A 22,029-nucleotide genomic window follows, 5' to 3' on the forward strand; every position below is an offset into this window, starting at 1 on the left:
TCAGCTAATTTTGTATTTTTTAGTAGAGATGTGGTTTCACCATGTAAGTCAGACTGGTCTCAAACTCCTGACCTCGTGATTCTCCCACCTCGGCCTCCCAGATTGTTGGGATTACAGGCATAAGCCACCATGCCTGGCCACATACTAGCTTTTAAGCATAAAAGCTAAAATACTACACCAGCACCCTTTACCCAATTTTGTGTTTATGTGAAACTTTTTAAATTGTGTAAGTGAGCTCCGATGACTAGGAATTTTTACATCACTGAAGCCTCATTATCAGCAACTTGAAAAGAAAGTGGAAAGTGAATTAATGCGGTTTATAACTTGAGTGAGTTTATGTATTTTCCAACTTCTAAGAAATTGTCTAAGTTTATCCAGTAATATATCAGGAAAACACATCACTGCCCTGGGCTTTACCAAAAAAAGAAAAACAAATTCTGACTCATGAGTTTTATTCATGTCAAAATTCTGAACCCCACCCAGCCATACCTCACCACTTGCCCGACAGCTTCCACAGCTTGACTTTTAACAAGAACTGGTGTTCCCCTTAGCATCAGTTCTTGCTAATCGTGGATTTAGCAAATCATATTGAGCCACATTCTCCTAGCTGGTTACCAAGCAAAAGTGACCCACATCAATAGGAACTTCTGACAACAGCTCATTCATTTTGGTTTTCTTTCCTACATGTAGAATGAACGTTCTAATGTATCCTACCTGGCTTTAGCCATAACCAATTTTGAATTTTCTGGAGGAGTGGCTTTTATTATATAATTATTTGAACATATGTACAAAAACATGCATTCTGAAAAACATAAAGCACAAAGTGTCATTCCTATTGTTTTACATTCAAGCATTTAACATGTTTTGGGTAGACTGGGGCTATTCTCACAGGGTCTGAATCAACCTTATTTGTCATGACTTGGTTCTGGGTTAAGGGAGCACAAGGAGGAATAAGGGAAAGCTATTAGAGTGTTAAGAAAGGCACGGATGTCTTTGTTTGAGAGTTTATCTCGTAATCAAAGAGCTGCCTCCAGTACCTTCATCAAAACAAATAGTCATCAGATAATAGAGATTATGGATGGCATGTACTCTGGGGAAAGTGCAGGGATCTGTAGGCAAAGAGTCAGCCACACCCGCTTCCTGAAAGTCCATTCGCAAATGTAAAATTCTGCCTTGCAAAAGGCAGGAAAGACAATGGCATATTTATAAGAATTAATTGGACGTGATCTGTGAAGTCCTTTAGACTGGAACATAAAAACAACACAAACTTCCCTCTTAACAGTTACTTGCTAGGAGAGCTCAGAGACTTAACAGGTTGTAATAGGTGAAGGCAGGCTAAAAGAACTCCCCTCTCCCGCCAAAATAAATCACTGTTAGAAATGGCAATGCGACAGCTTCCTTCCCATAAGAGAATGATTGAATCGGGAACAGGTATGTTTGGGTGGTCCAGATGGGTCAGGATAAGGGATGCTCCAACACTGGAACCAGAAAGGCACCAGGTCTTACGCCAGCTGCACCCACACTCAGCACCTGAAGGGCAGTTTTCTGTCAATGCTACTACTTCTGAGGACAAGAGCTCAGGTGAGCCATGGGGAACTGATTTTATTTTCTGAGTGCAGAGGGTTTTATTAAAGAAAAAATAAATAAGAGTAGAGGTTCTGATTAGGTATGCATTTGTAAAGATAATTTATTCCAGAATAACATCCTTATTTTTTTGGATTCTAACATAGGCCATATCTCACAGTAGAATCCATGAAATATGGGCTTATGTTACAGATACATTATAAGTTCAGTTAAAGTATAAAGATAGAACTAAGTTTAGGCCAGGCACAGTGGCTCACACCTGTAATCTCAGCACTTAGGGAGGGCGAGGTGGGCAGATCATTTGATAGGAGCGGAGACCAGCTTGGCCAACATAGTGAAACCCTGCCTCCACTAAAAGTACAAAAATTAGCCAGGCATGGTGGTGTGCACCTGTAATCCCAGCTACTCAGGAAGCTGAGGCAGGAAAATCACTTGAACCCGGGAGGTGGAGGTTGCAGTGAGCCAAGATAGCACCATTGCACTCCAGCCTGGGCAATAGAGCGAGACTCTTGTCTCAAATTAAAAAAAAAAAGAAGAACTAAGTTTAAAAACTATCTAAAGGCTCGTCCTTTTATTAATTGTAACTATCATGAATAAACAATATTGCTATTTTAAAAAGGTATTACTTAAATAAATAAATAAAAATTTAATATCATCAGAGGAATATGGAACACTTACTCTCACTTCTTCCCAATCACTGTGAAGTAACAGAGACGGTAGGAAAGGAAGGTTACCCATTTTGTAAACACATTGTTAGGAGGGTTAATTTCATCTGCCTAATGTGACAGTGAACTATAGCGGGGCATTAAAAGTTTTATTGCAGCCGGACGCGGTGGCTCACGCCTGTAATCCCAGCACTTTGGGAGGCCGAGGCGGGTGAATCACGAGGTCAAGAGATCGAGACCATCCTGGTCAACATGGTGAAACCCCGCCTCTACTAAAAATACAAAAAATTAGCTGGGCATGGTGGCGCGTGCCTGTAATCCCAGCTACTGAGGAGGCTGAGGCAGGAGAATTGCCTGAACCCAGGAGGCGGAGGTTGTGGTGAGCCGAGATCGCGCCATTGCACTCCAGCCTGGGTAACGAGAGCGAAACTCCGTCTCCAAAAAAAAAAAAAAGTTTTATTGCAAATTTGTGTCCATCCTGAATGCCACTGGCGTACACTCCTTACATGGGATAGGCTCTTCTGTATTGTCACCCAACAGGAAAATATACCCTACGAGTCAAAGCTAAAATGATGTGCCTATTTTAAATGACTTTCAAAATACAGTAACATCATGCTATGTGTTTCATAAGCATGTGCATGACACCAGAGATTCTGTTTTCTGCAAATTGGAGTTTCTAATATTTGAAGGACAAAAATCTAGTGAGGATCATTACATTTTGTTCTGTTTTTCTTTCCTGGATCAAAGAATAACCATGAAATGAAATCTCTGAAAATAATCACTCTGATTTTACAAAAACCAAAGATCTAACTTTTTTCATCAGCCACTCTGTGACTTTTTAAATTTACATTGATTCTGTTTTCTAATTAGCTAGCCAACACACACACACACACACACACACACACACACACGTATATATTCACACATATATGTCATAGTGCTCACAGATGTGTAGTTCAAACAGGCTTGAAATATGCCAACGCAGAAAAGAGACTAGAAAATTCTGAAGGAGTAAAAATACTCTGAAAAGGGAAATAATAGACTAAAAAAAAATCATGATAGAGAATTTTAGTTTCATAAATGATATGTACACAAAACTGCCTAGGAAATCCTTTGGCGTAAAAATCACGTATTTCAGTGTTGCCTACAGGGGAGATAAATAGAGTGTTTTGGTTTAGAAGTTACCCACACTATGACTAGCAGGTCAAATCCAGCCCTGGGCTTGTTTTTGAATGCTCTCAAGCTCAGAGTGATTTTTATATTTTTAAACAGCTTAAAAAAAAAAAAAAAAAAAAATAAAAAAAAAAAAAAAAAAAAAAAAAACAAAAAAAAAAAAAAAAAAAAAAAATAAAATAAAAACAGAAAAAAAAAAAAAAAAAAAACAGAGAGTATGGAACACAGAAGGCATGTAGCCCACAGATCCTAAGATATGTGATAACCTAAGATATTTAAACTGTCTAATTTATTATCTGTCTCTTGAAAGAGCCTGCTGACCAGTAGGTCTCTGACAACCTCAGAAGTGTAACAACTTAGGTGAATTCCCAAAAGTCAGAACAACCCATGGAAAAGGAATCACTACTCATCTGTCCCAAGAAGTGGTTCCAGTAAGTCAAAACTGCAAATTATGCTGTTTTAGGACAGACATAAATACAGTATATCTTCTCCACAAAAAAAGAAAGTCTGCAATACTAACTTTTACTATTAAAATAAACACTGGACCTAACAATTAAAATAGCAAGAGTAGAATGATATTTGTTGTTTATAATTTGGCAACATTAATGCATTTCAAAAACTTAGACATAATTGGCATCAAATACAAGAAGTGGAAAAGTCAAACTTATAACCAAAAAAACTTAAGAGTTAGAGCAGGCCAGGGATAGTGGCTTTGGAAAGCTGAGGAGGGTGGATCACGTGAGGTCAGAAGTTTGAGACCAGCCTGGCCAACATGGTGAAACCCTGTCTCTACTAAAAATACAAAAATTAGCCTGGCTTGCTGGTGTGTGCCTGTAGTCCCAGCTACTCAGGAGGCTGAGGCAGGAGAATNAAAAAAAAAAAAAAAAGGTTAAAGCAATGGAAAACATTTTTTTTGGAAAATATTACTTCTATAATTTAACACTGCATTCAAACTGATAATCACTGCAATTCATCAAGTCAATTTAGACATTTCCATCTTATTTTGGATTTCAATTTTAGAACATATTAGAGTTTTAAAGCTACCATTTACCATAAACTGAGTTAGTTATTTTTTCTAGACGCTATTTAGGTTAAATAGGATACATTTTATTATTTTCCTTTGGAAGGTTCTTATCATGTACACTCAATTTGTAAGTTCTTACTTCCCCTATGGCTAAAAACATTCTAAGACTGAAATAGCACATGATAGCAAAAGAAATGCACCACCAGGAAAGATCCTCTAGGACTACATGCCTGTTTCAGGAAGGAGTCATACAATTCACAGTGTAGGAAAGCAGTTGGTCGCATCAGATCCAAGGGCTATTCCCACATGCCTTTAGCATACAGCTTGCAAGCAAATGACTAATCTTTAATGCTCCATATATAAGGTAAGATTTAGGCTCACATTAATGCCACTTAGCCTCAGACAAGAAAAGCCCTTGCCCAAAGGCTATGGGCTTTAGAAAGTATACCTGGCACAAGGAGCCGATTCAAAGCGCAAAGGGAACAAAGGCCAGCTGGAGCTGTCCCCTGCGTACCCCATGATCCTGAGTACCTAGGGTCCTCCAACGCCCTGGCTAAATCAGCGCAAGCTCATGGAAGTGCCAGGGCCTGAGCGAGTCTCTCTCCTGGATCTGTCCTCTGGAAGCTAGACTGGACTAAATTCCCTTGTGGTAGGCACATGAGACTGTGCATGCGTGGTCAAGGAACAGCTGTTTGGAAGGAGTCACCGGGCCTCAGATGTGTGGGGCAGGGGTGTCCACAGTAGGTACAAGATCGGGAGACAGAGGAGTGGGAAAGAAAGGGGCTGTGGGCTATGAACCAGCTTTCCTCGCACTGCCTCTCACTGACACGAAACTGCTCCTTGGAGTCAAAGTCTGAATCATAAAAAGTCAGGCTTCCAGGCCGTTATGAAGGTATATTTGGTCAAATAAGAGACTAGAACAAATTCCACTTAGCGATTTGTTATCCTGATTTATAACTCTGACATGTTTACAGATACTATGCGGTATTTGGGTGTTTGCTGTACACTTGTCCCAGGTCCCACAGTGTTCAGAGTGGACTTAGTTCCCATAATGGTCACTCCCACACCTCACGCAGAGAAGATATGCTACTAGTCCAGCGCCTAAATCTCACATGTGAAGCTTCACTGAGAACTTTATGTTTTATGCAAGCGCCACAATTCAGGCTTGCTTCTTGATGTATGCAGTTTCCCATCCATATTCACAGGGAAATAAAGTTAGTCGAGCCTTGTAAGCTAAGTATAACTAAACAAATTTCCAGACAGCTCACCTAAATGCCTCCAGTCATATAAGGGCACCATCAGTGCGACGTGGCTACATGGAGAGAGGGTTTATGATCATAGCCAAAGGGCGGAGACAGCTGTGGGCTCAGGAAGGTGACATACCAGTGCTTCTGCTTTAGCCTCACGGATAACTCTCTGTGCTAGATTACATGAACCATCCAGCATCCGGGTACCCCAGTCATATTCCCAACATCAGCCAACATTAATGATTTATTGAACATTTACTATGGGTCAAGTAATCTTATATTCATTCTCTCCTTTAACCGTTATCGCTTGGGAAATGAAGGAATGGAAGGGTTAAGGTCTCACAGCTGGCAAGTGGCTGAGACTTGGGCCTAGCTTTACCTAAATCCAAAACCCATGCTATAATGAACGTCTTTTTAAATCTCATATTTTTAAATATGCAATTTCGTCTTGTTTAAATGTGGGGGAAAGAAGAATACTTTAACACTATAATGAACAGTTAGAATGGCTATATTATCTACACAATGAAAACTGTTGATAAAATTACTTTCCTTATTATAGGACATAAAAACTTCAGGGGGCTAGTGTTTTGTGTATTAAATAATGAAATATGTATTGACTTACTTGGGTATAAGGATGTTTTCCATCTCTTGCCTCCTTAACAAGAGTCTAGGAGGCACTGTTAATGAGAAGTTCCAAAAAGGAAAGGAGTGGAGGGGAGGGGAGGGAAGGGAAGGGGAGGAGGACGGATCTTATTTATTTATGAATTAAAACCAAGGGAGGGGAGGGGATGGGAGGAGAAGGGAGGAGAAGGGAGGAGAAGGGAGCAGAGGAAAGGAAGACCTTATTTGTTTATGAATTAAAGTCAAACGAGGGGAAAGATGAGGAAAGGAGGGAGGAGGAGAGGGGAGGAAAGGGGAGGGGAGGAGAGGAGAGGAGAGGAGGATGGACCTTATTTATTTATGAATTAAAGCCAAAAGAGGGGAGGGGAGGAGAAGGGAGGAGGAGAGGGGAGGAAAGGGGAAGAGAGGGGAAGAGAGGAGAGGAGGGGAGGGGAGAGGAGAGGAGAGGAGAGGAGAGGAGAGGAGAGGAGAGGAGAGGAGAGGAAAAACCTATTTATGAATTAAAGTCAGGGGAAAGAACCCATTCATTTATAAATTAAGGCCAAAATTGGAATTTGAAAAAAAATCAGAAGAATAACAATATCACATCCCCAAAATTACTATGCCTAGAAAATGACATAAAATCACCGCTGCCATGGTAACCCTATTGGATGACAGGGTAGAGCTGTCAAAGTTTGGTAAAAGTATTTTGGTCAGCAAAACAAAAACAAAAAGAAGCAAAACCTTGACTTCTATCCAACTAAATCCTGGCCTAATTCAATAGTTTTTCAATGATAACTTGGAAATAGTCAATAAGTAAAATAAACATTCCTTTCTATTTACCTTTCATTTAAATCCATGATTAATTGCCTTTCACAACAGAAATAGGACATTCAGCTTGAAAAAGAACAATTTGTATTACTTTTCTCAAGATATGTTCTTGATATATGTTCTTTCGCTTCCAGTTTAAGAAGTATTTTTCCCAACTCTTTAAACGTATGTATTTATTACATGCTTGATAACCAATCCTAAAAATAAATTATTAAAATAAGAAACCAAGATGTCTCATGCCTGTAATCCCAGCACTCTGGGAGGTCAAGGCAGGAGGATCATTTGAGACCAGGAGTTTGAAACCAGCCTAGGCAACATAGGGAGAGCCCGTCTCTACAAAAAAATGAAAAATTACATAGGCGTGGTAGTGCATTCCTACAGTTCAGCTACTTGGGAGGCTGAAGGGGAAGGATCACTTAGCTCAGGAGGTCGAGGCTGCAATGAGCCAAGATCAGGTCACTGTGCAACAGTCTGGGCAATACAGTGAGACCCTGTCTCAAAAAAAAANAAAAAAAAAAAAAAAAAAAAAAAAAAAAAAAAAAAAAAAAAAAAAAAAAAAAAAAAAAAAAAAAAAAAAAACAAAGAAAAAAGAAAAGAAACAAAAAAGAAATAGAAGGAGGAGGAGGAGGAGAAAGAAGGATCTAAACAGGTGATGGCCTCCATGAGAATGCCGATGGATGCACATGTCCCTTAAGTCAATGAGAGCAGAGCCAGGACCCGGTGAGGTAGGAGTCACATTCATGTAATGGCCTGCCCATTAGCCCTCTAGTCTAGAAAGGCTTGTTGTCAACGGGCGTTCAATAATCTCTTCTTTTTCCTCGGACAGCTTTAATCGGGGGGAGGGAGAGGCTACGATCTGTCAAGAGTGGTTTGGCTGCAACGCTGTCTGAAGGCGTGAGAATGAACTCCAAGGCAGCTTCAGCATTGGAATAAGAGTCTGGGCCACATTCAACATCTTTGGTGTTCAATCGCTATCACTACCGTATTTGGCCACAGAAAGAAGGGGCCGCTCCAATCCTCCTTACAATTACTGCTCTAATTATTACATTATACTTTCACAATTTAATCCCTTTTTTTGCCTCACTGCCTTTGTGGGGCTAAGTGAGCACCACAGTGTGATGCCTGATGATGTAGCTAGCGGGGTAGCCTCACCAAGTGCTGCGCAGCTGCCAGCTACAAGCACAGCCAGGTGGGCAAGTCCAGAGTGCTAATCTGAACAGTGACATCTCTGTCTCCTGCTCAAAATCCTTGAAACTTGCTCTCTCCAATATGGAGTAAAACTGAGCACATACATCACTGCCAAGAATCACCCTGCGCTTTGCTCTGTTAAGCTTTTGGGAGCATTTCAGCATCCTAAAGAAGAATCATGCATAGAATTCCAATTGTTCTATTCTAATGATTGCTCAGTAAATAACTATTGCAGAGCTATTAATGTCTAACCTATAGGATTTTTTGAGACAAGGATCACGAAATTTTTTCACATTGTTAATCTACCATTACCAAACATACTGAAGACCCAAGGGTTTAATCCCCTCAAACCCAAAAACTGGTATTTTCTCAAGGCAGGAGACATTTGTTAGAGGAATTCATCTCAATCCACAACCTTTGGGAAAAAAGCTTTAATAAAACGTGGATAAGAGGGCACTCCAACCAGCCTGCTGTCTGAATCACAGTAGGTTCTCAGTAAATATTTGTTGAATAAATGGGAGTGGTTTTCACATTGAGAAACTCTTCCTTATATCAGCGTACTCTGTGCTCATGAATTTATCCCAAAATATTTGCTTATCTTTGTGTAGTTAGATGCAGAGCTGTGTTAACTGAGTTAACAAAATCAAATTAATAACAGTTAAAATTGTATATACTCTGTAACCATACGGATTATAACACTGTTGAACAATGGCTGGTAAACACCCAAAGATTTGAGGTGTGCTTTCATTCTCAAGTTTTGTAGTGTTAGCAAATAGGCTGAAGAGATTTCTCAAATGCCCAAAAGTGTTTAAAAGCCTTGTGCACAGACCACCATTGTTTTTAGCTTCCTCGCTTTCCATGTGATTCTATATTTCATTTTAAATTTAAGTATTCTGAGGTTAATGCCTTCAATTTATAGATGAGGATGAAGAAGATAAAGATCCAGTAGATGAAAGATTTTTGAAACAAAATATCAATAAATATAGCAACGACGAGCCAGAAATTATATAGTTACGAAGATATTTAGAAAATTCGTATGTACTGCACACTAACTTGGCTTTGTGTTCTTCATGTAAAACTATGGAAGGCTATGAACAGATTAGGGTTAAGTATCTCATCTACTATGTAAGCGTGTGATGACTTGACAAGCTGTGCTTCAAGTAAATTTTTTTTTTTTTTTTTTTTTTTTTGAGACTGTGTCTAGCTCTGTCTGTCCAGGCTTGAGTGCAATCATGGCTCAGTGCAACCTCCAACTCCTGGGCTCAAGCAATCCTTCTGCCTCAACCTTTCCAGTAGCCAGGACTACAGGCACATGCCACCATGCCCAACTAACTTTAAAACTTTTTATAGAGATAGGGTTCTCACTTTGTTGCCCAGATTAGTCTTTTGAACTTTTGTAAGTACTGGGATTACAGGCATGAGCCACTACAATGGACTAAGTAAATATTTTGATTGTGTTCTAATCAGCCACAGATTAAGGAGGCTATGTAACAGACAATAAAAAACCAAGGGAGAGAGAGTACAGCCTATTCCACTAAGGATTGTCACTAAAATCTTCAGTGCAACTGATGGAGAAGAGTTAAATTTCCAGATGCTCTCAAAAGGAAAGGTGGGGGCCAGGCACAGTGGCTCACGACTGTAATCCCAGCTACTTGGGAGGCTGAGGCAGGAGAATTGCTTGAGCCTGAGAGATGGAGGTTACAGTCAGCCGAGATTGTGCCATTGCACTCCAGCCTGGGTGACAGGGTAAAACTCTGTCTCAAAAAAAAAAAAAAAAAAAAAAAGGGGGGAAGGGCCAGGCACGGTGGCTCACACCTATAATCCCAGCACTTTGGGAGGCTGAGGCAGACAGATCACGTGAGGTCAGGAGTTCAAGACAAGCCTGGCCAACGTGGTGAAACCTTATCTCTACTAAAAATACAAAATTAGTGGGGCATGTTGGTGCATGCCTGTAATCCCAGCTAATGGGAGACTGAAGCAGGAGGATCGCTTGAACCTGGGAGACGGAGGTTGCAGTGAGCCCAGATCGTGCCATTGCACTCCAGCCTAGGCCACAAGAGCAAAAATCCATCTCAAAAAGAAAGGAAGGTGGGAGACTGCTCTATGTACACATAAAGGGTTTTAGAATCATGTTTTGTGAAACTGTTTAAAAGGATTAGTACTTAACAAATATTACTTATTTTGTGCTTTGAAAACTAGCACATCACAGAATTATGAAGGCTCCAAATAAGTTGGTTTCAGTCCTGTTCAACAAGGGACCATTAGCTGCTGATGGTCTATGGTCAGTGGTTAATGACCAACAGCATGATCTGGAGCAGTGGGTTTAAATTTGAATTAGCATCAGGATTACCCAGAGGGTGGGTAAAATGCAGATTGCTAGATCCACCCTCAGAGACTCTGTTTAATACACAATGGGGCCTGGGAACTTGCATTTCTTACATTTTCCCAGATTATGCTGATACTGCTAGTACAGCCACTGTACCTTCAGAGCTGTTGGCAAAGAATACAACGCAGTATAATGTGGTGGTTCTTAATTTTAGCTTTACATTAAAATCACCTAGGAAGCTTTCGAAAATCCCCCCATCCCTGGCTGTGCCCAAGACCAATTAATTCAGAATCTGAGGACATGAGCCCTGGCATCGGTATTTTTTAAAAGTCTTCCATTGATTCCAATGAGCTGGCAAGCTTCAGAACCACTGATATGTGGGAAGATAAACTTGGTGTCCATAACCAGTTATGAAGATGTATTTTGTAAACCACTGAGCAGAACCATTGGTGTGCTGTGGATCTTCAGTATATATATATATATATTTTTTTCCTTCCCCTATTTTCTTCAAAAGTGGATCACAAGAGATCTAAAAAAGTGACACCTAATTTTCTGCCAGAATATATATCTATAGCTTGTTAATGAACTGAATTCTGTATCCGTAGATTACCAGTTTAAAGGGGCATAAACAAATTTCAGTCCTATTTTTCTACATTGTATGGGGGCAGTAATGTTATTTATAAATCTGGAAATCTAGGAAGTTTGGGGTATATATCACTTGTATATGTTGGAGGTATATTTTATCATTCAATGACATTTTATTGGTATAATTTGGAAGTCTTTTTATAGCAATTCATTTAAAAGTTAGAAAAAGTATATATAACCATAAGAAAAAAAGAAAGATGAATAGGTAATGACATTTGTCTAGAGCAGTGGTTCTTAAAACTGGTCCCTGGACCAGCAGCATCATCAGCATGACCTGAAAATTGTTCAAAATATACAATCTCAGGCAGGCCCCCTCCCCAAATCTAATGAATCAGAGATTCTGGAGGTAGGATTCAGGAATCTGCATTTTAACAAGATTTCCAGATGATTTTAATGGACACTCAAGTTTGGAAATCACTGGTCTAAAGTATTTGTTATTTCCATGCATCTGTAAGAAGATCCAAAGGGGTCAAAAGCACTTAGTCCAATGTGCATTTGCACAGTTGCTATATAGACTCACATAATAATGTGGGTCTATGTAATAATAATAATAATATGCTCTAATAATAACTATGCTCTTGTAAACTCCACCCAAAGTTTATTATCCTTGCACCATTAAAGCTTAACAGTAAGAGGAAAATTAATAGGTATGGAGTATATCTGGGGGAATTTTATCCTATAAATCTTCCACTATCAATTGTAATCTGTTTCTCTTTTCTATTCAAGATAGAATTAAGACTATGGAACTTAACTTATAAGAATAAGAAGTAGGAAAAACAAAAAACAACTCATCATGTGAGGTTGGAAGCGGGGGAGGGTATTCCCAGGTCCAACACTAACCTTGAATTGTCCTCTTGAAGAATGCCTTGCAGGCTTCACATGAAGCTACCCCATAGTGGTACCCAGAAGCGATGTCACCACACACTAAACACAGTCTCTTGGGCATCGAGTTGAGCATGTATTCACACTTGGTCTGGGGATCTTCCACAATGGTGCTGGAGCAGTCATCATACAGTTTCCTGACAGGCCCACTACCTCCCAGGATAGGAGCAGAAGGGTAGAGAGGTGGCGAGTCAAGTCCGTTCTGATGGCCATTCATGGTTGAACTGTAGCTCCCACTGGCGTCTGATGAGCCACCAGGGCTGTGGTGGTTGACGCTGTCCGTCAGGGAGGCCGGGCTGGAAGGTTCCGTCTTGATGAAGGACGAACAGCTAGAATCAATGTGTCGATCTTTGTTTGACATTCTGCAGAGAAGCCTGAGATTGACAGAGATACAAACAGAGGGAGAAAGAGGAGAGGGTGTCAAACACAGAGACCAAAAGAACAAAAGAGATGGTGAAAAAATAGAGAAAGGGAAAGGGAAAGTTAAAAGGAGGAAAAAAAAAACAAACAAAAAAACAGAATTCATACGTTAAAAACATTTCTCTTTGAGAGTGTTTCCTAAGGGCTAGGGACTACACATCATTCATTCTCTAGTCAATACTTCTTGTTCTACAAGAAGGTAATCAGCATAAGGGCATGACAGGGTTACATCAAAGGGCCCAGACAGACCATAAACAAAAGCTCTAAAGGGTCCAATTGCTTTTATTTTACCTTTCTCTTGGAGAACCGGTGTCAATATCTAAATTAACTCTAGATTCTAAATTTATCAATGGAAGAGGTGGTGATTTGCAAAGTCTATACCATTTCTAAAATTGTATTTATCCTCACTCTACCTTTCTTTCCTCATTCTGATGCTGCAATCATTTTATTATGAGCAGAATAAACCTTTTGTTTTCAAGACTGAACAGATGATCCTCAGCTCTGTAATTACTGTTTGTCAGCATGCTTCTATAAGCATAACTGTGTCTTTTATTGATCTGACTAAAACACATAGGGAATATATACTCAATCACTTTGTTTCTTTATTTAAATTGCTCTATTTCATAGCCATTTGGCAATATAGAAAGACATCAAGTATAAAATTCCAGCCAATATTTAAAGATTACTTCCCAAAGCCTGCAAAACTTAGTGACTGATCACCAGTATTGATTAATAAGTGCATGTGTTTCTTGTGTGTGATTTGCCATTGTTTAAAAGATGAATCAGTAAAAGCCATTTGAGTCTTCAGTATACCCATGAGTCCATAAATCTGATATTATATTATCTGATATTATAAAATCCTATATTATATTTATATTCAGTAAAATAGAAATGTATCAAATTTTGTTCTAAAAAAAAGATATTTCCAATGGTCCTTCACTCACTACTTTCTGTCATTTAACATTATTCTTCCTAAAAGGAAAAATGTCAAAGCATCTATTCTGACACACTCTTTCTCTTATCTAGAAGACGAACTTCATCCCTTTTGTTGGTCGAACTAGTGACCAAATTTCTGGAAGCGTAATTCGATGAAAAGATATCATCGGTCTTATTTTCTTTTTGTTTAGCTATTGTGCAAAACCTCGTTTAGCAAAATCTCTAAGAACCTTCTGAGAGCCCACTATAGAAAGAAGAGGTGACAATCAAGAAAAGGACTTGGAAAATTGCTTCCCAATGGAAAGCTGATTTATGGGAATCCCTCTGGGTAATGGTTATTCACTAGAATTTGGGGGACTCCTCACAAGATAACCAAAGAGATGCAACTATCTCTTTCACCATACATCTAATGACATTTGATCACTGCACAAATTTTACACCCTCCTCCAGGTTCTCTTTTCCCCATTGTTCTGTTACTTTAAAATGAAGAAAAATATGGAACTTTTCTGGCAGGAAGGTTCATGTAACTCTTCCAAGAAGGCGATCTCAAAAGCAAAGCATTGAGGCAAGATTTGCCTCTTACCAAAGATATTTCACTTTGAGAAATTTTGCACAGCTTTCTAAAGTCAAGCAGTATCAAGATGTGAAGAAAGCAAATAGGAAGGAGAAAGCCACCAAAATATCTTCTTGCTTTCACCCACCCACGTGTGTTGTCCTTTCCTCAAGAACTAGTGAAAGAAAAAAATAGCCCCCTCGCCAGCCTGAACTACGGCGTCCTCTCTCTTCTGCATCTGCTGCCTTGTACCCGTCACTGCTAATGAACGTTGTAATTAACAGATCGCTCTCCTTGTCTCCTTAGCACTCTGGGCTAAGCACTTTCCTCAAGTCAACGTTTGAAAGAAAGCGGGTCGGCACTGACTTACAGCAGCCCTGCGAATTCCTTTTAATTTAGAGCACTTACACCACCACTTCACTTATTACCTTATAATTACTGGACTGCGTGCACATACATTATGATCTTAGACTAGAGTTAGAAGTTATTAGGGTACTAAACCATGCTTGCTCCCCTTTCCTCTCTCCAGCACTGAATTTCTCACAGCTATGACAATTAACTCTTTCACCATCTGCCTACAAGGCACTGTTTTTTAATTTAGAAAATGGTTTTTTTCATCCAGAGGAGAGTTGCTTGGAACTGCTTGATCACAAAACATATCATGATTTCTTCAAGCACTCTTTTTTTTTTTAATTTTTTTCCCTCTCTCTCTTTTCCTGTATCTTCTATGGTCATTTTCACCCCATTTTTTTTTCTTCGGGCTCTTGCTCATAGACTTGTAAAATTTGCAGAACTCTTGATTTAAAGAACAAGGCCAGAAATTACCCTCCCATTTCTGGATCAGTTATTTACTAAGCCATCAAATATTTATGTGTCAAATGCATGTTGTTAAAGTCCCTGAAAATAGGGACTCTCCAGCAAGCTGTCTCATCCAAAATCTCAGTCCATAACTTGGCAATAGCCTGGATAAGGCAAGGAAATTCAGGAGGTACAAGCTGCCAGGGAGGTCCTTGGAACAGAAGCAATATCTTCTCCTAAACAAGGTCTGGCCACTGGAGCCATAAATGAAAGTGAACCAACTGGATTTGTGCTGTAGGTTGAACATGTTTTTGCCCTGCCATGAACTGCTTCCTTAATTAATATCTTTTACCCAGTGGAAATAGTAAAAGTCAGAACTGCCATTTATCAAGCGCTTATTATGTGCCAGGCACTGAGCTGAGCTCTTTACAAATATTACCTCATTGAATCCCCAAGATAACTTTGGAAGAAAGGTATTTCTCTTTAGGAAAACGAGCCTCAGACCTTTCAGAATTTGCTGAAGGTCATACAGCAAGGAAGCAGTACAGCCTGAATTCGAACTCAGGTCCGACTCCAAAGTCTAGAGCAGAAATGTCTTGAAGCCAGAGTTTTTAATGGTGCTTATTTACTGAATTTTAAAAAAATGACCAAGCAAGCAAGGTAGAGGTGGCATGCAGAGATACACTTTTCTTTCTCAGCAATGACATCCACAGACCATCCATGAGTGGAGAAGGGCTGAAGGGGCCACTGCGCTGGCTGCAGGTCTGTCCTACTGCCTCACCCACCGCAGGGTTTGGAGTGACGCCTAAACAGAATCTCTGAACGAACACAGTTGTCTCCTAATTACTACTTAGCTCATTACACTGAACACTTCCTAGACACTATTATGTTATAACCTAAAACTACAGCAAGTCTTAATTCTCTGCCTCTCTGTCTCTGAAATTCTACAGCTCTATTATTCAAGCCTGAAATATTCACAACTATCTATAAATTCAATTGTCAGCTGGTGGGTTTTATTCTAGACTTCACTTCAATCTAAAATTAGAGGCACTAAAATTCACATTAACTCTAAGAGGAATGTAGTGAATAGGACTTTATTTCAAAAGAACACCTTTTTGTCAGAAAGAGCCATTTTCAAGATGATGGCTTTATCTGTAGCCAAAGAGAATAAGCCCAATTCCACATTGTGCTGTTAATGCAGAAATTTTAAGTCACATTGGATTAATAAAAATATAAATTTAGTTAAGAATTATGAATAGAAATAACGTGTCGAAATATGTGGGAAATATTTATTTTAAAGCCTTAGTATGGTCACCATTATTATTTTAAGAGAAATGATGAAACGAACAGGGAGTAAAGACCAGCTAGCTCCCTTCCCAAAACCTCTGAATGAACCCCCTGAGAATAAACTGGAGGGGGAAATAACAATGTCAAGAATAACCTTTAGTTTCTATATGAGACACTGGGTTTGAGGAATTTAACAGATTTCCTGAAATTTCAGGGCTTTAAAAAGCATTTCAACACAATTTGAGATACAGTATCAAATAATTCTGATGATCATACTTCAACCTAGGAAGTCATCTCCTAGCCCTGCTTAGGGTCAGCAAGGGTAAAAATTATCTTTGGTGTAGATACTAATGATCAGGCAAATAAAATGTCTTAGTTGTTTGACTATTCAAAGATACAATTTTTGAAAGTTAATTAATGGTGTGTAGATGTGTGCACATAGAGAGAGTGAGAGAAAGAAAGAATAAGAATCAATTAAAGTTGCTGCTGTAGGGGAAAAAAGGATAATCTGTGTTAATGTTCGATTTACATTGTAATTATCAAGCTTAATTGTTTTCAGAGATTCCACCCACAACCAGGTAAATGTGTGATCGTGAGTGAACTGCAGGATTTTGAATCTCCACATGTGTGTGCTGATGTTCAAAGGGGTCTACATTTCGATGGTAGGTCTGAAGCTCAGCCAGTACTTTTATTTGTTAAACACTGATATAACAATAATGTTCCACAGGGCTATACATTATTAACCCTTTTATTGAAATACAAGTTCTTAACAAGCAGCTGCATTTCATTATGCGAATTTTACACAGATCTTGAATTCATTTGCTACTGTATTTCTCCACTAAAACAAATGTATAAATAAATGGGAAAATGGGTGCATAAAATTCTCATAAGGAATGTGTGTACAGGTCATCTGAGATCTTCTTGCTTATTACACTAAGGCAAGATCTTCTGCAACTTTTATTATATTTATACCAATAATGAACCTTTTGGTAGGCTAAATAAATGTCAACTAAAGAAGTCAACACATTTTCGTTTCTTCTTTGTCATCCTTAGGGCCTAGAAAGGTCATTATTATAAATTCCAAATGCTTTAAAAATTTGTTTTTAATATTTTTGTGTAAGGACACAACACAGCGAACCTGCAAGTCTACATATAAATACAGAGATAAGAAGAGTCCCCAGCTCCTAGGTAGGATTCAGCAGAATCACAGAATTTCAGGGACAGAAAAGAAGGTTATCAAGTCCCACCACCTACTCACTACTGATTCAAAACAAAAATGAACCTATGGGGATTGGTTGATTTTCTACTTTCTGAAATCACCAGACTAAATATTTAAGTATTTGTGTTTTAAAAAATAGAAAGTTCTTAATAGCCTACTCTGTGTGTGTGTGTGTGTGTGTGTGTATGTGTGTGTTTTACGCTTTTAGAAGAAAATCTCTAGACTAACGCTGCAGCTCCCAGATGTACAGGCTTCAGAGCCCATGACCCCAGCAGCTCCCATGGCAGCCTGAGTTACAACTTCAAGCATGCTACTTTACAATGAGCTTTTTTCCCCCCTGCTTCAACTAATTGCACTCTCGTAAAGTGGCAAAATGTGAATCACTTAGTAACAAAATGGGCACCAGCTGCTATTGTCAGAGAATGGTGATGCTGAAGAAAGGGAAAGCAACCGAATGAAGTGTCATGTCAGAAATCAACGGTGCAACGTGTGATTTGAGAAAACATGACTACTTTACAGAGACAGGGTGTCATTATGGCATCACAGTAATACGATGCTTTGACAACTGCTGGGTCTAACATATCATCATTGCATTAAGGTACACTGGCTTAGTTGGGAAAAGAAGAGAAAGGATTTTTTCTTTTAATAAGAAATATCTTAAGGTCTGCCTGGTTAACCTAACGGAAGGAGATCATTAATTGTAAAGGAAGAATTGTGAATCCTGACCCACACGCTCAGAAAGATAAAAACACATGGCAACTTATGCACACATGCTTCTGTATAATTTTAAGGCCTCCTTTAATAAACGTTGAGCCCTATCTAATAGAATGGATTTCCAAATATCAGAATCACAATGATTTAGTAGTGCTGCTTCTGGATTCTTTGAACAAATAACTTGTGCGCTTAGTCCAAAAGACTCTGTCTAACTTACTCCATCAAGAACAAGAGTAAGGAAACAGCTGCCATCAAAGCTGGTGCCTGAGTTGCTGACAAGAGATAGAGCTGTGTAACGTGGAGACATGGGGCCGGCCCCCTAAAAAGGACAATCAGAGCTGAAAGCTCTCCCAAGTCTGTAAAAGGCTCTCTGCTCTACCCAAAAAGGAAATTCAGTACAAATAATTAAGACTTCCAACTTATTTCTGGCCGATTATTGACATAAAAGTGTCCCATGAGTTATAATTTCATACGTACTGACCAAACTGTTACCAGGAGGACCTCACTGAAACCCTATCTGCTTTTAGAGTTGTAGAATTCAATGGTCCTTCTTCATTTAATTTTTTTCTAACATTGGGTTGATCAACTATCCTGTTTTTGGCAGCAAAATCCCATGTCCTGGGTAACCCTGAATCCCAGATAAACCAGGATGGTGTGTTACTCAATCTGACATATAAAGATACCTATGAAATCCCATGTCTTCACTCTTACAAAATCTAAGGGATTTGGAAATGGAGACAATTCATTTCTTGTAACAGAGGCCCAGAAAGACAGCAAGAGAAATGTACTAATAAGATTAACTAAACTAATGAGGACTAGGGGTGTCGTAAGTATGTATGCGTTGTAAGTGTCTGTGGACACAGCAGCATCCCATTTTACTATGCCGTGCAAGCTGGAAGTGACTGCTGATTTCCTTATGTCATCCAGACTATTTTAGATGTAGGAAATTGCAGTTGCTTCAATTTGTATTGCCAGGTGATTTCTTATGCTTCCTGCTTGATAAACTTTATTAATGGGAAAAGAAATGGTCCTGTGATATCACAATGTGTTGCACATTATGATTGTTGACAGTTTCTGTATTTAAGGATTCGATCTGATGCAGAGGCGCTTAGTGGTGCAATTTATCCTTAGCTTGTTTTCTTGGACCTATTTCAATCTGGGGGTGAGCATCTCTTGTTTATGGCTCTAAATACAGTAAGTGAGCTACTGACAAATCAATAAAACTGTTAAATGTGTAATAATGCCGAGTAATTGCATACATGATGTTTTGCATAATTAACTGAGCTTTTCTTTAATATAATGGGCACTCATGTAATATAGAGCAGCTATAAGCCTATAAAATATACACAGTTTATATGAACCATGAGTCTGCTTAAAACTCTGGCTAATCATCTACATCGGCTTTGAAGGGAAAGCTCTCCTCCACTGCCAAGTCCAAATCAATTCTTATGACATTACTTTATAACTAACATGATATTTAACTGATGATGGTTATTAGCTATTATACAGATTGCATTCAAAAACTGTAACAGTAGGGGGGAAATACCATTTAGATTAAACAAACTTCTGCCATGTAATCAATATTATTGAGGCAAATTAAGTGTTTTAACAAGTGTGTATATTTGCCCTAATGCAGCTTAATTAACTATATCCTCGCAACTGTTCAACTACATGACACCAATGGATCTGGAAAGAGAATCTCGAAAACCTCCTAGACAGAAACAAAGATGCACAGCAGATGGAAAAATAAGCATTTTGTCTTCAATCCCTGAAAATATTTCTTACTTTCCACAAGTTACTCTTCTGTTAAAGAAAAGCCTCAGGACAGCAGGGCTTTGGAATAGTGTTGTGCTACAGACAACCATTTGGGTAGTAGATGTCCCAGTATTGACCAGGTCACTCTGCCCACGGCAGAGTAATAAGCCCTAGGCAATGGGTGGGGACCACCACTAAAATGAAAAGTTTCTATGAGATTAAAAAAAAAAAAAAAAAAACTGCCTAAGAGAAATCGTTAAAATGAAGCTTACAATGCATGCTGAATGTAACCTTTATTCGGTGTTAGAGATTTACTACGGCATGAGCAGACTTCCTCTGCAGTAAGCTTTCTAGGGGAAAGCTACAGTCTCCTACTTCTACAAATCTCTGGTCTTTCAAACAGAAATATGGATCAATAAAGTTTGCTTGTGTTCAGACAATTCTGTTTTCAAGCAGTCAAGGAGCACACCGAAGAGAACTTGACACCACGGAAGGGGACTGACAGCTAAATGAAGACCTTCCCACAGCACCGAGCTAGAGAAGAAATAAACAGACATTCAACTCATAGAAAGTCTATGAGCGGATCTTTACAAATTACAATTGAATATAGATGCTTTGCACACAGATACTCCAGTGATAAGAGTTCACAAATCAAATCCAGGTCAATGAAAGCTCAGGCTTCCTGAATTTCCCTTTCCTATTCTCTGCTACACTGAAACAGAAAATGCAAATGCTATCAGAAGTTGATATAAGGATATGGAGATCATAGTATTGATGTCACTCTTTACTCATTAAGAAAATGTTTTGAAAAAGCAATTACAATGACCAATAAACCAGCTGCCTCTACAGACATAGGCCAGTTCACTAGGAGAGGAACTCTAAAAGGTACTCTGCAATTGAGTGAATCACAGTGGTGAGAAAATCTAAATGTTAGGTAATCATTATTGAAATAAACGTTGCTTCAAGCACATATGAAAATTTCTGTGTTAGATGGAGATTTACAGTATAATCAGAGATAATAAACCACATCTGTTGGGTAGCAGTTAAACTATATTTATATTTTTAATAGCTTAGTCTGCAGTAGTTAACATCTGGATGTAAATGCAGCTGGTCTTGGGCAATCTATAGCAGAGGTTACTTTATATTGTTGGTATCAGGTGTTGTCCAGCTGAAATAGGAGAGTAGTGAGGAGGCAGGGAGGAGGCGAACTCAGCTAATTATTAATCCAAAAATGTCCTCCTCTATCCTCTTTTTAAATAAACATTTCAACAACTAGTTACTTGAAGAGAAAGTAAAGCTAAAACACACAAGCCTGTATTTGCAGGCAAGGAAAAATAACATATATCTGCACATATATTTAATTCAAGCCATGGAAATGACTAAGGATTTATTTTGTAGCATGACAGGTTTTGTTAAAAAAAAAAAAAAAAAAAAAAAGGATTATTCAGCAGCAAGATAGCATCCAATGAAGCCAATAGAAGCCATCGAAAAGCCCAGAGTTCAGATCAGGACTTGCTTGTTGTCTGTCACTTTCAGAAGTCCAAATACAAACATGCAGAGAAAAATTTCTAAATATAATTTCCTACTCTAAAAAATCTACTTTAAAAAAGGGACTACACCAGAGTCTCTGCAGCTTGCTTTTCTTCTCTTCTCCTTTCCCAGGGAGTCCTGACTTCTTGCAGCACTTGACAGAGTAGGAGACATGGGTTCTAGCTCTGGATCTAGACACTGTGTAACCTGAGGTGGTCATTGTACCACCCTGACTCTCAGTTTTCTCATTTACAGAATGAGAGTATCTGCCTATATGCTTCCTAAAGAATTTCTGCCATTTTTAAAAACCATATATTCTACTCAGATAAAAACCACACTGGCTTGTGAGTCTGATTAGACCTTGAGAGCAAAGGTTATTGTACTAAGGAACGCTCTTCATACTCCCAAACTTCCATTTCCTTCGCTGCTACTGCACTGAGTCACCATTCAGGGACATGGCAGGGCGTGTGTGTGTGTGTGTGTGTGTGTGTGTGTGTGTGTGTGTTGCAGGAGAATAAGTAATTAAACAAGACTCACTCCCAGCAGTCTACAAAAGGAGAAACAGAGACGTGATCATTTTAGGGGAACTGGGGAGTGGGATTCTTGGTTTTCTCCTAGAAATGGTTCTCTTTTTGCTCATTACGTTTTTGGT

At 39.0% G+C, this 22,029-nt stretch overlaps 1 protein-coding gene across 12 annotated transcripts in view; it reads right to left on the reverse strand.

Annotated features, from left to right (window-relative positions):
* The window catches only part of ESRRG (estrogen related receptor gamma), a 580,561-nt gene that overhangs the window by 154,117 nt on the left and 404,415 nt on the right, over positions 1–22,029 (reverse strand). For all 12 annotated transcript variants that reach the window (XM_037737703.1, XM_037737699.1, XM_017526299.2 and 9 more), the window contains one exon: positions 12,124–12,539. In XM_037737703.1, coding sequence (XP_037593631.1) covers positions 12,124–12,526 — 403 coding nt within the window. In that variant the 5' untranslated portion in view covers positions 12,527–12,539. The remainder of the gene's footprint in view (positions 1–12,123; positions 12,540–22,029) is intronic.

Source organism: Cebus imitator, unplaced genomic scaffold (assembly GCF_001604975.1).
Source record: "Cebus imitator isolate Cc_AM_T3 unplaced genomic scaffold, Cebus_imitator-1.0 Scaffold42, whole genome shotgun sequence".
Classification (NCBI taxonomy): domain Eukaryota; kingdom Metazoa; phylum Chordata; class Mammalia; order Primates; family Cebidae; genus Cebus; species Cebus imitator.